Source organism: Lethenteron reissneri, chromosome 37 (genome assembly GCF_015708825.2).
Source record: "Lethenteron reissneri isolate LAM-NWPU_2019-01 chromosome 37, ASM1570882v1, whole genome shotgun sequence".
Classification (NCBI taxonomy): domain Eukaryota; kingdom Metazoa; phylum Chordata; class Hyperoartia; order Petromyzontiformes; family Petromyzontidae; genus Lethenteron; species Lethenteron reissneri.
Genome location: NC_083815.1, coordinates 13,383,799 through 13,399,366, shown reverse-complemented (window position 1 = coordinate 13,399,366; position 15,568 = coordinate 13,383,799). Strand labels below are relative to the sequence as shown.

Here is a 15,568-nt window from a genome sequence, read left to right as displayed (position 1 = left end):
CCGCCTTTGTCTCTCTAGTGGCGATGTATACTCATGAGGTACTTATTTGAGGCTGAGTCGACTTAGGGGAAACCTTGGACCGATTCAGATAATTGTCACTGGTGATGGCCATGAGTGGGAATCGAACTCCGGTCACCGGGTTTGTAGTGCAGCGCGCTAACTGTTCCATCATCGCTCCCACATTTTACAAACATACCCAATGTGATCCATCAACTTCAATGCATATGTAAAGTATATAGAGCTGTGGTTCTCAACCGGGGGTACGTGGACCCCTGGGGGTATGTGGCAATGTCCCGGAGGGTACGTGATGTGATGTATAAATGTGTGAAATTATGTCATACATAAGAGTCATTGGTGAACAATCATGTATGAATCTGTCAATATAAAGTAACTACAATAATATTTTAATCCATATGGTAACAGAGAACGATATAAAAAAATCACTGTCTAAACTCATGGATCATAAACCATGTGGTTTCCAAAAATACCAAGCGTGTATTTAATTATTCTTTATTTGCTTACAGTTACTAGCTAGTTAGGATACCTCACAAATGGACGATTGGTTAAAATATTGATATTCATTATTCATACATTTATTTATTAGAACCATGTTGGGTCAGACAAGGGGGATACTCGGTTGAAACAAAATTTAACAAGAGGTACGGTAACCAAGTACAGTAACCAAAAAAGGTTGGGAACCACTGAGTCTAGAGGATGGTCCCAAACACTCCCCCAATGGTCACCACCCATCAACCGAGGATCTCAAAAAAATACTGGACAAAATATATATGAAGTGGCTAGTGTATGTGTAGTGTAATAGCGCCGGCTGGTGGGCAGTGGCGGCAACTGTGGAGGACAGACAGTACACACGCCGGTGAGGGAGTGCAAGGGTGTGTTGACAAAGCGGAAAAACTAGGGCAAGGGTCATGGAGGACCCCATCTGGAGGCCTCTGGAACCTGCTAGTGGGTATGAGAAGGGAGGCGCGGTCAGGGCTGAGCCAGGCTGTGCTGGTAGCATAAAAGGAACCGAGAGCAGGAGCTCGAGGGTGGGAGAGAGAAACAGGCTGCTGAAACAAGGTTTTGATTGGGTCCTCAGATGGTTCTCGACCCATGGTTGGGGATACAGATTTGCGGATTGTGCGGTCCGAATATCCAATCATCTTGAGGGCTTGATCAAGAAGAGACCTGATGGTTCGTTGGGACACTCTGTCGACAGGAAACCACCCACACGGATTCCTATCTAAAGCCTGATTCCCACCACCATCCAGCCCAGAAGAATTCCCTCATCAAAACACTGCACCATAGGGCCCATTGCATCTCCGACCAGCACCACCTATCCAGTAAACTGGAGCACGTACGCCAAGCCCTCAAGATTAATGGATATTCGGTCCGCACAATCCACAAAGCTTTATCCCCAACCATGGGTAGAGAAGCATCTGAGGACCCAATCAAAACCATCACCTTGCCATACATAGCAGGGGTTACCAAAAATATTTCTAAAATCTTTAACAAACACAAGATTCAGGTTCAATTCAACACAGTACACAAAATCCATGACCTGATACCATCTGTGAAAAATGTGATTCCTGGTGTCTACAAACTAAGTTGTGTCTGCAGTAGCAGTTACATTTGGGAAACGAAACGACTTGTATCGGACCGTGTTCGCGAACACGAGGCAGATTTGAAACACGGCAGAACCAATACCTCTGCAATGGCTGATCACTGATTGAATGCGGTGGGCTCACACGACATTGTTTTTCCGAGACCAAGATACTCTGCAAACTTTCCGGACTACCATCAAAGATTTGTTCATGAAGCCATCCAGATATATAAACACAGACATAACTTCAACTGAGAAGATGGGTACAAATTGAGCAATCATTGGAAGGATGTTATTAACCAGGTAAAGCCTTAACTGGTTGTTGATGTTTCTATCCTACCTGCCACCGTCAGCAGTTTTTTCCGACTCTCTGAGTTACATTACCAATTTACATTACCAAGCGAAATGTCTTTACATTAACGAGCTAAAATCTCACTAACAAAGCCAACGTTGCCCCTTTCCCTCAATGTGGCGGTGGCTCTCGTTTTTTAGCAGACTATAACTGGCTGTGATGTTGTTGTGTATGTGTCTCTCTCTCTGTATGTCTTTCGTTTAATGTGTGTGTCTCTCTAGATGTCTCTCTCTCTCTGTGCGTGCGTGTGCCTCTCGGTGTGTGTCTCTCTCCTTCCCTCGATGTAGTGTTGTCCCCCGTTTGTTTCCCTCATTTTATAACGAGCTGGATGTCTCAGTAGCACAGCCACCGTTGCGTTGGTTCGTTTACATTGACATCAGAGGTCGCAATCGGGTACCCGATACCCGTACCCTACTCGATACCCAGCTACCCGTACCCAGCCGGGTACGGGTACCCGTTTGCGACCCTGGTTCGGCCGGGTACGGGTACGGGTAGGCCGTGAGTCACTGGTGAGTAACCATTTGTCACTCATTTCCCAACGTCTTGTCTCTTCTCACAATTCAAGTTCCTAGAATCAACCCACCCGCGCCTGCAACATGGCTTCATCCCAGAGGTCGCAATCGGGTACCCGTACCCTACCCGATACCCGGCTGGGTACGGGTAGCCGGGTATCGGGTAGGGTACGGGTACCCGTTTGCGACCCTAGTGCGGCCGGGTACGGGTAAGGAATCAAAACCCGTTTGCGACCTCTGATTGACATGCTAATATCTCACAATACAATGGCCACCTCCTCTGCTCCTCAGCTCTCGCAGCTCTCGCATCAACCACAATCCCCCCTTCCCCCCCATCTCGGTTCCCATCTTTGGATTTCCCACTCGCTTAGGCACAATCTCTAGCCCCCACCCTCTTGCCCGATGCGGCAACCCCCCTCCCCCCCTCTCGGCTCTATATATAAGGACTTGTTTTAGTAGCCTGTTTGTCTCTCCCACCTGAAGACGATTACTTGTGTGGCGATCAAAACGTCGTGATCTATTATTTTTTGGACCTACGTGACTTTACCAAAAGAACCAAAGAGTATGATTTTTCTAAATTTCAGGTAGCCCAATTGCTTACGTTTTGATACCAATATCGTTGTTGTGATGGGTTTTTTGGTTTCTGAGTCGCTCTTGGTACACAGTTGTGTTTATATAATGCCGACCAGTGACGTGTGGTGAGGTCAATGGCTGGGGAGGCCTTGGCTAGTATCAGAGCCAGATTCAAACACTGAGGGGGGCGTGGCCTCATGGAGGGAGGCGTGCTAGACACATCCCCCTCAGTGAGGCAGATGTGATAGCTGCCTCCCCTGGTGCTTTTTCATTGCAGTTTCATGACGAGACCAGCGAGCCTAAATATCTTTATACACATACGTGAAATAAGTTACCTGGAGTATGGAAGGCGATGACATGAAATTAAGGAGTCTATAAACATTACATTGGTGACATACTGAGATAGTAACAGGCACGCGCTTATTGCCCGCGCTCCATCCAGTTATTGAGGGGTTGTGCAATTAGAGGGGAGGCTGAGCTCGTCGCTGCCTCACCTTTCGTCTCTTCCTGTATTTGTAGCGGAGCTCCGCAAATTTGGCGATTTTGACTATATAAATAATTGGAATCGTACAGAAATGACATTTATGACACGGATCAGTGGAAAAATCTAAAATTTAATTTTATTTGATTATTATTTTTTTTACTTTTCATAACAACTATTTTCATTGGAGTATGACAGGTAAGGCTCTGCCTCCCCTGCCTCCCCTGACCGCACGTCCCTGATGCCGACCAAATATATTAGTATCTTTCTGCATAAGAAATCCAAAACATGTAAGATGTGAAAAACCCTCTTCAAACACTTACAGCTTGGCCTGTCGCTGCGTCTTGCAAGCCAAGTATCGTTGAACTTGAGATTGGTTGACTCCATAGATGGTCGTCCACACAAATGTGCCGCCCACCAAGACAGACCAAAACGTGTGTCGAAACCTTGGGTCAGGATGGAAGCTGAGACAGGAGAATTGTGTTGTAATAACTTGACAATCACATTGCGCCGAATAAAAATGGCATTAAATGACATGAGCAGAACAACAGAGAAGTGGCCTCTTCATGTGTTGTGAAGAAGGGCCATTGCTCCATTCATTCCCTTTAATATGCCTTCCTTTAAAGGCAGTGTTATTGACGAATGTGTTGATTTTTGTGTGTCCTTGTGCACCACTGCTAATGCAGTATCACCAAATAATGTGTAATTTTGGGCAGAAGTTCAACATTGAAAAGTTGAATATTGAGATATATATATTTAAAATAGCAGAACGGTAAATATCTGTAATGCCTTCTTACCAGAATATGAAGCTAAGATCTACTAAGCCTTAAAAGCGTGAAGCTAAATGCAATAATGAGAAGCCTATACTCTAGTACGGAACATGTGGGTACATTCCATTGAGAAATAAACTCCATAATATAGTTTTTTTTGGGTTAGATTGCGTAAATATAAATGTATCGTTAAACCCGCCACCATCCGACATAGCCAATTTGTAAGATTTGTCACGTAAACAGAACATGCCAATTCGTCAATAGTACAGCACACTTGTGTGTTGGAGAGAAAATCCACAACATTTACAATCTGAGTACGACGTTTCGCCAGTAATTACAACTACCATCATCAGGCAGACAGACAGATTTGTGGTGAAATCCTCTTGTTTCGTTCTTTAAATAGAGTGATAGATGTGATGACGTCACTTGTGAGCTCTTCACTTGTGAAGGAGGGGAGGGGGTTAATGAATGCATATTAATTACAATCGGTATCTATTGCCGGTTTGGTTATTCATATGGTGATCAACGTACATTATGCATGACCATTATGCATGCACATTGTTCTTGTACCTCCTGTTTGCGTGATATTGACTGCGTACAGGTAATCCCCATTGACGTATGGGGACCTGTATGCATTTAAATGTTATGGTGACCTACATGCATTTAAACAATGTATTATTTGATGATTCGCTTCCAATCAACACTAAGCCTGTAGCTATCGGAATGGTTAAAATTAAATATATTTCTCTAAATTCGATATATTCTCTAATTAGTCTTGGCCAGTAGTAACTAGTTTCGCACATAGCTTCAACATTATCAAAATCAATTGAGTGTCCTTGTTGGCACGCGTGTTCTACCATTTATGACAGTTGTATTTGGGAGTATTTAATATTTCTTTGGTGTTCTTTTATTCTTGTGCTGATCATTCGTCCTGTTTGCCCAACATAGCATTTGCCACAAGTGCAATTAATCCGGTAAACACCTTCTGTTGATAGCTTCGGTTATGCATCTTTAGTACCAGATAATAGTTTCTATATTTTATGTACCATGCCAAATCTTACTCGGAGGTTTTATTTATCCACAAATTTGGCTAGTTTATCAGTTAATCTCGCAATGTACAGTATTTTAATAGTTTTAATTACTTGGTCAGTTTCAACTCTCGTGTTATTTGATTTGGTTTTGGCATTCAGTACCCTGTTGATTTGTGCGCCATTATAACCATTCAATTGAGAATAGGGTTTCCCCTTTTTTATGGCAACAAATCAGGTGTCCTCTGGTCTAACACCGTTTTGAGACTAGTGTGGACCAATCAGTTTCAAAGACAATGCATATATTGTCAGAGTATGTTTTTTTTGCATTCTGACCACAAGTATTGTGGTTATATGCAGACATGATTCCTTGTAAAAGGTTTCAGTTTGGTGTTTTAACATCTTAACACCTGTTTTGTTGCCAGAAAAAAGGGGAAACCCTATTCTCATGTTGAATTTCACTTCTCAGACTATCACCATCTGACACTTTCTTAGCACGATGTATGAGCGTCTTGATGAGAGAGGATTTATGTGTGAAGTGATGGTGTGACTGCATTCAGATAGGCGTTAGTGTGCATTTTATTTCGGTAAACGCTGTTTTATTTTACCATTTCAGCCGCCCCCGAATAGAATATCTATAAATAGGAGAGTTCTGTCAACTTCCACTTCCATGGTGAACTGGATGGATGGGTTTAGCAAGTTGAGATGATTTAGAAATTATTTAAATGTATCTACGCCATGTGGCCAGACCACCAGTGTGCCATCCACATATCTAAACCAAGCAGAGGGTTTTAGAGTGCTTCAGGCTATTGCTTTTGCTTCAAAATCATCCAAGTACAAATTTGCAATCACAAGAGACAAAGGAGAACCCATTGCTGCTGCTTCCTTTTGTTTATAAAAATCACTTTTCCAGAAGGAACAGTGTTCAGCTAGTCGTGGGATATCTTTGGCTAAACCTGTCTTTATTACCAGAGTATCGAGTATTAGAAGTGACTCATTGACCCGAACCCTGGTGAACAGAGAAGTCACATCAAACTTACGAGAATATCTTTAATTGTATTTACGAGATGTTCTGAGTTTATAATGAACGAAGAGGTCTTACCGATGTCGGGCTGTATTTGTTTCGTTACGTATTGTGATCATTTGTATGTGGCAGAGCCTATTATACAAACTATGGGTCTTAATTGGACATCAGGTTTGTAAATCTTTGGAAGCCCATATATTCTTGGTGGTTTTGACGCCCTTGGTTTGATCAGGTATTGCTCTTCCTTGGGAATTGATGACTTGGCAATGATTGTCATTGTCTTCCATTCCAAGGTATTGGTTGGGTCTCGTTGAATTTTAAGGTAGGTACCTTCATCGAGTAAATATTTGATGTTATTATCGTAATTCTCATGGGGCATCACAACAGTTGATTGGTCTTTATCAGCAGCAATAACTTGGATATCTTTATTTGCTCTTAGTTCTCTTAAGCCTTTTGCCTCACTGAAATTAATATTTATTTCAGCTTGATTATGTGGGAGATGTTTAACTGCTGATTCCACTTCAGCAATTATCTAATCGGCAAGGATTGTACGTGGGGCAACAGCAAAGTTAAGACCTTTAGACAGGACTGATACCATATCACTGGATATTTCAACGTTAGTCAGGTTGATAACCGTTTTGTTTATACATTTTTAGTTGAGAGTTGTTTGTCCGGCAAATTTGTGAGTGTTAGTTTTGTAAAATACATTATCAGCCGATTTCTGTGCAATTGTGTCGATTATATTCCAATAATCTGTAGAGACGCTTTATAAATGTCACTTAGTTCACTTCTATCATGCTGTATTCTCTCTTTTAGCAATAATTAACAAGCTTTATGTAGTTTTTAAATAGTTTTAAGTGACTTCATGTGATGAGTTACTTTAACCGCGTGTGGTATTAGCAATAAATAAATAAACTGATTTCAGTATGGTAACGATTCAGCATCTTATTTGGGTCTTTCGGTAAAGCCACGTAGATAGAATATAATAAAAATATCACGACGTTTCGATCACAACACAAAGAATATGAATTCCTGCAGTCACGAAAGCTTTAAGTCAACATTCAGCATCTGTTTGGTCAAAATATAAAGCATAATTCTGTAAAAAGATATACAAATTTGCACAATGTCTAAAAAAAAATTCTGCATTCCCATGACCATTGTCCTATATCCCTATAATCCTGTGAACATTTTATAAAATGTCGACGCATGGACTCACTGTTTTATGCGTTCTGGACTGTACAAGCTGAAATGACGTTCAGTACTGGCAGCATGATTGTACTGATGTGACCACACGAAACAAAGGGCTCAAAACTCCCGAGGCACTGTCACTTATAGTCGATCACGGTAGAAACTGCTTCTATGTGTCACCTCACTGAAGAGGCAATGAGTAACAGAGAGAGCCACACCTCAGAGGGTCGAGACGACCTCCCTGCTGAGACCTCTCCCAGGTGACAGAGAAGCCGCCCTGCAGGATCGTTCCCTGGATGATCACCGCCAGATATCCCGCCACCATAACCCCGATTTGGAACACGTCTGTCCAAACCACAGCCTTAAGCCCACCCTACAGAAAAAAATATAAACCGTGTGCAGTTCTGACATTACGTGAAATTCCTGAAAGGGAATGAGGAGATTGTTATACACACTTAGAACAAAAACAAACTCCTCATGGATTTCCATGAAACATTAATAAAATGCTACTGAATTACCAGATGTTATTGGAAAGAGTATTAATAAAATACAATAAATTATATAATAGATGACATTTTGGGCAATGGCTATTCCTCATAGTAGATATGTGATGCCAATATTCAATGTAGTAATATCTACGGGACCTTTTTGGCAGTATTATTCAATTATGTTGATTATTTTTTTCTGAAGGAAGAAAGTCATGTTGACCATTCAAACGTGAGATAAGTTATTCACACAGGTTCATGCTAATGCTACAAGTGCCTGCACGAGTGCCTTACCAGTGTAGTGTAGAAAGTGCATACGATCCCTGTCGCCATAATCGACCCCCATAGGTTAAATCCAGTCACTGAAAAAACACGTTATAATCATGGTCTACCTTTTGATAAAAATAAAGATTTATGCCAACTTAAGACCAGATTTTATACTTCCTCGTATCACAAAAAAACACATACAGTCATGCAGCATTGCGAAATCAACACGTAATGCTAGTTTCTTGGTTCCAGAATGGATGACGAAGTGGAACATTCAATCCAAAAAGCCTAATGCAGAGATATGTTGTAATTGGTAAGTGGTGCCCTTAGCTACATCAAATAGTTTTGGAGCACTGTAGAGTTAAGGAACCGAGAGCAAACAACTTGTAACAGGCTGCACGCAAAATACGGTGAAGTCTCAGTTATTCGTGGGTGGATTTTCCATGATGCAGACGCATACAAACATTGCAATACATGCACCGAACATACAGACTAATGCATTAGCAAACAAATAGATACACAATTGACTAAATATTTGCCACCCCACCATAGCCAGCATAGGATGTTGAAGGAAGTGCTGTTATGGAGCGCCTATAAAGGCTGGCATGTCGAGAAAGGGTGTGGTGTGGTCAGTGCCACAACTGAGTGATAATGTTTACCCCACTTTAGATGAACACAAAGATACCCTGTATAGCCTTAACAGACTGGAGGAGCAAGTGCTGTTAGCGAGCACCTATGAAGGCCGGAATGGCACACTAGGGGGTGGTTGGCCAGCACCGCGAGCGGCCGCCGTTGTCTACCTAGTGGCCATACTGAGTCGACCTAGGGGAGGCCCAGGACCATTTCAGATCATCGTCACTGGTGTCGAGCGTGAGCAGGACTCGAACGCGGGTTGTCAAGTTCGTAGCGCAATGCACTGACCACTACACCACCGCTCGCCATCCCACACACGTAAACACAAAGATACACAGTATTGAGCACTTATCAAGGCCAGCACAGCACAGGTGTTAGGGAAAATGGTGTGTAGATCTGTGATCATCACCACCATTGGTAATCGACACCAGGTGTTCAGAGTCTATATTTTCATGATTGGTTTCGTTCAGAACGGACTCGCAATGCATACACACACGTGTCGGTGTATGTTAGAGCAAAGGCTGTTTTGTTAGCTCTGCTTCTGAACAGAAATTGTGCCGTGACATCATGGTACTCAGGCATAATCCTCCTCACCCCATAGTCATATGTGGTCGGAATTTTCTGTTTTATCTTGAGCTCTATTCATGCGACAGGCCGAAATAACACTCTGGCCTGCTCAATAATAACAAAAAGGCATTTTTTCAGGTAATTTCTTGCCAATGGAATGTTCCACAACCACAAACTCAACTCGCAGATAAATTGTGAGACAGGATATGAGTGGAAATATGCAGTTGATATGTGATAACATTTTGAACCTTTGGGTCATATCAGCAATCAACTAGCCTAATTTTCCAAACAACATTTGGTATAATGTACTATCATTTCATCAACCAAAATATAAGAAATGAGGAAGACTGTCCTTACCCTGATTAAGAGCCAGAGCAGGAGCATAAATCACAATTCCAGTATAAAGAACCTGAAAAAATCGCAAAAGATTGTTTATTCTATCTATATGCAGGCATTCATTTATTAAGCAAAAATACATATACATATATGAACAAGCATTTAACATATGTCTAGAAGTACTACACTTCAAATACATTCGCAATTGAAATGATTAGCATTAATGTGAAAAGTGTGAAGAGTAATATGTCTACTCACAGTTTGCACGATGTAAAAAACCGTTCCAAACAAACGTATGATTTTATTGAAACGCAGCTCCAAGTACTGCAAGAGATACAATGTCATGCATGTTTCAGTGAACAGCACCAGTCATTTCCAGTTCAAGTATGGACTAGAAAGAGTGTATTGGAAATTGCATATTTCTCCTCTTTTTATAGCCTGGCTCACAATTCATCTACTTGTGGAGTTTGCAGTTGCAGACGATTTCACTGGCAATAAATTCTGTGCCAATTTGACTTTGTATTATTATTGAGCAGTCAAAGTGTTTTCCCGGCTTGTCGGACAAAGAGAGTGCAAGACCAAACAAAACCCAACTAAGTATGACTTAGGAACGGGGTGATGTGGGATTCTACAGAATATTAAGATGTCACGACACAATATTTGCTCATGGCCAAAGTTACAAATCAGCATTTATTCTAGCACATCTACAATTGTGTGTGGTCTGTTTGCATTGGAGGTCTTTTCTTAAGGGAACCGTCATGTAAAGGAGTTTGAACACTTGGTGTGGATTTGTTTTAAGAAATTCCAGTATTGGTTTACAGTAATTAATTAATATTGCATTTTCTTTTTTAGGTTTGCCAACGTTTATACCTCAATTATTCACCAACCCATATTTGCTAGCATGATAAAGAATGGTTATATAATGAGGGCCTTCCCACTGCCTGCACCATGTAAAAACGCCCACGTCTAGCAGTAGATAGACAAATGGGCTGCACATGTACACTTGTACAATCCACATTGTTAAACTGCATGCCAAAACATTAACTGTGAGCAGCCAACAACCGTTTTTGCGATTTTTTCATAATATGCATGCGTGATGTACATACATTATGTATGTTGATTTCCCATTGTAATTTATATTACTACATTAACTCCCCCTGGTCTTTGCACCTGATTGGCTCACAGTGATTATATCACATTCACCTCCTCTATTTAAGACCGAAACAGGAGTATTTCTCCACAATAACGTTTGTCGCCTGATTAGGCTGGTTTTAATTTAAACATCATACTCGAATTCTAAATGTTGTGGGTTTATTCTCCAACACACCGGTGAGCTGAACTAGTAACGAATTGTCATGTTGTGTTTATGTAACAACCCTTACTAATTGACTATCGGGTGGTGGCGGGTTTAATGACACATTTATATTTACGCGATCTAACTCGAAAAACCTCTACTATGGATAATATTAGTCACAACAAGCCTATGTGTTAATCTAATCACTGTTAATAGCGATGTGACAGATCTGCACGCTTACATGACCCCTGCACCTGCATCCAAAAGGGCTTAAAATACTTTACCATTATCAACAACCTTACAAACCGCGAATTAAATGTAAATTAACATTCTGGGCAGCGGACCTACTTTAGAGGTGGACAACGTACGCGTGGCATGAATGCAGTACCTCGTATGTGCTGGTGATGCCCAGCTCGTAGAAGACAGGCAGGAAAACCTCGGCACTCACGACCACCATGAGCACGTAGGTGAGCCCCATGTAGCCGAAGCTGACGCCGTAGCGATAGATTTCAACTGGGGTGCCGAGCACGGCAATGGCAGACATGAAGCTCGCTGTGAGGGACACAGACACGGGCACAGGGGAGAGCTGGCGGCCGCCCATGAGAAAGTCAGCATTGGAGCGCTCCTTAGTGGCAAAGTAAATCCCAATGACTGCAGATACCAACAGCATGAGGGCAAACAACACATAGTCCCACACTCCAAACGTGCCCACAATCCTTCCAGACACAGCGTCCATTGCAAGATTAGCGAGTAGTTCATTTACAATGGCCAAACCTTTTGAAGTTTTTCCTTAAATAGGAGCGTTTTGAAGTACATTAACATTCCTAGTTCTGTGTGTATTTCATTCAAGTGCATATCTGAATGAGATCAGCAAAATTACACAAAGGTTCCTCTCTTGTTCAGATTACATGTTGGGTACAGAACTGTGACCAACCCTCTTTAAAATATTGTTGGTTTCGACTCAAATGTCAAGAAGTATGTTGTGAAAACCCATGCTGACTTTGCAAAGTACACCATGTACCAAAATATCCAACTCAGAACAAATTCTTTCACATATTTAAAATATACAGAAAACCAATTTTATGATATCAATATAACTTTCAGGCACATAACAATTTAATAAAAATACAAGGAAAGCATGCTGAACCGAGAGCTGTATTCATTCTATGAGAATGTTAATGTATTTACCATTGCATTGCTTGGATTGTGCACCCCATCATGAACATTATACCCAGCTGCCAAACAACAATAGGAAGCAGAGCACAGCCTTTCCACAGTGCAGAAGCATTGGAGACTGGAGGATTTTTTTGTTAAATGGACCAATAACACATAGTCAAGCGAAAAAAAGATGACTGCTGCTATTTTTACATATCAAAACACATCACTCCTTTACAAAAGAGTGAAGAGCAATGCTTTCTGCATGCGTTAAATCAAGGACACAAAGCCTCCACCTACGCGTTAAATATTTCCTTATCACAGTAGGTGATTTAAAAAAAACATGGAGAAATATGTATTTAAATCATGAACACCTCATAAGACAATACCTCATAACAAAATATATGAACAAATCATACCAGCCATATTTAATTAGCCCTTTCTCTGGTTATATAGAACTAGATCTGAAGTTTCCGTGACTGCAGGGATCCATAATCTTTGTTTTTTTTCGGTAAAGTCATGTAGGTATAAAATTAAATAAGTTAAATCACTGATTTAAAATAAATAAAATAAATTAAATCACTGACTTAATTTATTTTATTTTATACCTATGTGACTTTACCGAAATAACCCAAAAATATATATAACTAAATTTGAGAGAGAGACAAAACACAGACACGGAGACGCACAAACAGACACACAAGCAGAGAGAGACCACACAAAGACACACAGAGAGAGACACACAACATAGACACACTAAAATGTACCAGGCTCTTATAGGTCCATTCGCTCTTTCTCTCCCCCGGCCGCTTCGGAGTGGATTTCCACACAACTCTCTCTAAAATTTACCAGGCTTGTTGGGTCTTTCTCTCCCCCGGCCGCCGCGGGGTGTATATTTCCACACAACTCTCTCATTGACATGCTAATTTCTCTGCTTCAGCAGCTGCTCCAGCAGACCCACCTCTCTCTCTGCCCCCCCCCCTCATCTCTCTATTTAAGGCCTCGACACAGAGGCATTGGGTCTATGTGTGTCTATGTTGTGTCTCTCTCTCTCTGTGTCTCTGTGTTGTCTCTCTCTGCCTGTGTGACTGTCTGTGTGTCTCCGTGTCTGTGTTTTGTCTCTTTTTCAAATTTAGTTCTACCTGATGACGATTGCTCGTTTTGCAATCGAAACGTCGTATTCTATTATTTAATTTATTTTCTTTCTAATTGACTTCACCGAAAAAACCAAAGAGTTTATAAAAGAGAGTGAATTGTAACACAGCTAAAATTCAAACAATGTAGTCTACAACCCAAAACAAACACGTTATGTTTTTTTTTTATCAGGCTACCTGCCAGTATTGCTCTGTTTGAGATTTTGTAATCTCAGCCCGAAGACGCTTCCAAAATAGATTCTGGACAAATGGATTTGGTGGCCACTGCATAATAGAATCTGGACAAATGCGCTTTAAAATAAGTTGAAATGTTTTTCATATTCCCATGTCAAGGCTGTTTCCTGGAAAGTTTAGCGTTTTCACTGTGTTACTGTGCAGGGGAGAGTCTATTGAAAGACGTTTGATACCATTCTTTGCCAGGCGAGGCTCTGTTAGTGCAGACATACCAGAAATGCAATTGATTGTATAGAAGTACTAAACTTCAAATACATTTCCAATTGAAATGATTAGCATAACTGTGAAAAGTGTGTAGAGTAATATGTCTACTCACAGGTTGCACGATGTAAAAAACCGTTCCAAACAAACGTATGATTTTATTGAAACGCAGCTCCAAGTACTGCAACAGATACAATGTCATGCATGTTTCATTAAACAGCACCAGTTAATTCCAGTTCAAGTATGGACTAGAAAGAGTGTATTGGAAAGTGCATATTTCTCTTCTTTTTATGGCCTGGCTCAAAATTCATCTATGTGCGGAATTTGCAGTTGCAGACCATTGCACTGGTAATACATTCTGTGCCAAATTGACTTTGTATTATTATTGAGCAGGCCAAAGTGTTTTCCCGGCTTGTCGAACAAGGAGAGTGCAAGACCAAACAAAAAACAACAACTAAGTATGACTTAGGGATGGGGTGATGTGGGATTCTACAGAGCATTAAGATGCCACTATCTCGGCCTCGCTGTGCGCTGCGTTGCACCGCTATTCGAGTAGATAACCTTGTGTTCAATAAACCCTCGGAGCCAGGATGAACGTCCGACTCCAATCGTCATTTATTGATTTTAACAAGGTAAAACTGGTGAGAAAACACAGATACAGCATCTGTTTAACCCGGAAACACCAACACAATGAACACCACAGCATCAGAACATTGTCTTAGATAACAATAGATCCTGGACGGACCAGGCCCCTACATTACCACTGAACAACTACACAAGAGCACAAGCCGGTGCGTTGCATAAAGGCACATCGTGTATTCATCCCACTGCACCCCAAATGTACAGCATTACACATAACACTAAACTGTGGATGAGATACTTCGTCATCTTTACTCTCAGGATCGCAACATAGCCACCTGGGCACAAGTCTGACTCGACCTACTAAATCACAAGTAACATCCACAATAAGGAAAGTTGCAGGCTTCGTTGCTAACTAGGCCTCGTATTTACCACAACAACTTAACGGTACCATAAAGGCATTTACATCACTATAACGGTCATTCCAACATTACAACAGCATTGCCAATATTATAAGAATATAAACAAACTTACAGACAATGCTTCTCAAAGTCCCACGATGGACAACTGCGTCTAGCTTCACTGAGACGCGATGGGTGCCGCCATCCCGACTTACCTGCGCAATGGCCGATGCCCGCGAGGTTCAGTGGAAATCTAAAATCGCAACTTCCTGGTCACGTGACCAAAACCAGCATCAAAAACAGGAACTTCCTGTGTACATACGCCCCCCCCCCCCCATCTGCCGCGCGGCAAAACTCCCGCCGTGAGACAGAACACTCCCCGTCTGGTATCTAGGAGATACCACCATTTATTCCCTATCTCATAAACAAATGTATAACAACTTCGACGGGTCAACTTATTTGTCCATATCTTTGCGAGAGAGAAGTAGTACTATCTCGACTATGGGCCTGACGAAAGTTCTTGCGACACCTTGCTTCGCAATCATAACCTCGACTTTTCAAACTTTTCCATCGGCACTTGGAATCGACTTGAGGATGCGGCCCATTGGCCACTTATTCCGCTTGGCTTGGTTGTACTTCAGTAGGACGAGGTCGCCTTCTTGGATGTCTGGTCTGTTAGACTGCCACTTGTTGCGTACTTGGAGTGTCGCAAGGTACTCGTTTTTCCAGCGATG

At 41.6% G+C, this 15,568-nt stretch overlaps 1 protein-coding gene across 1 annotated transcript in view; it reads right to left on the bottom strand.

Annotated features, from left to right (window-relative positions):
- LOC133351396 (sodium-coupled monocarboxylate transporter 1-like) overlaps positions 1-11,858 on the bottom strand; it is a 40,936-nt gene extending 29,078 nt beyond the window's left edge. Inside the window, exons 1-6 of the mRNA XM_061566560.1 lie at positions 11,499-11,858; positions 10,075-10,140; positions 9,838-9,889; positions 8,308-8,375; positions 7,747-7,901; positions 3,842-3,982 (exon numbers count right to left, since the gene is read on the bottom strand). Of these exons, the coding sequence (XP_061422544.1) occupies positions 3,842-3,982; positions 7,747-7,901; positions 8,308-8,375; positions 9,838-9,889; positions 10,075-10,140; positions 11,499-11,846 (830 nt within the window). The 5' untranslated portion in view covers positions 11,847-11,858. The remainder of the gene's footprint in view (positions 1-3,841; positions 3,983-7,746; positions 7,902-8,307; positions 8,376-9,837; positions 9,890-10,074; positions 10,141-11,498) is intronic.
- Between the last annotated feature and the right edge of the window lie 3,710 nt (positions 11,859-15,568).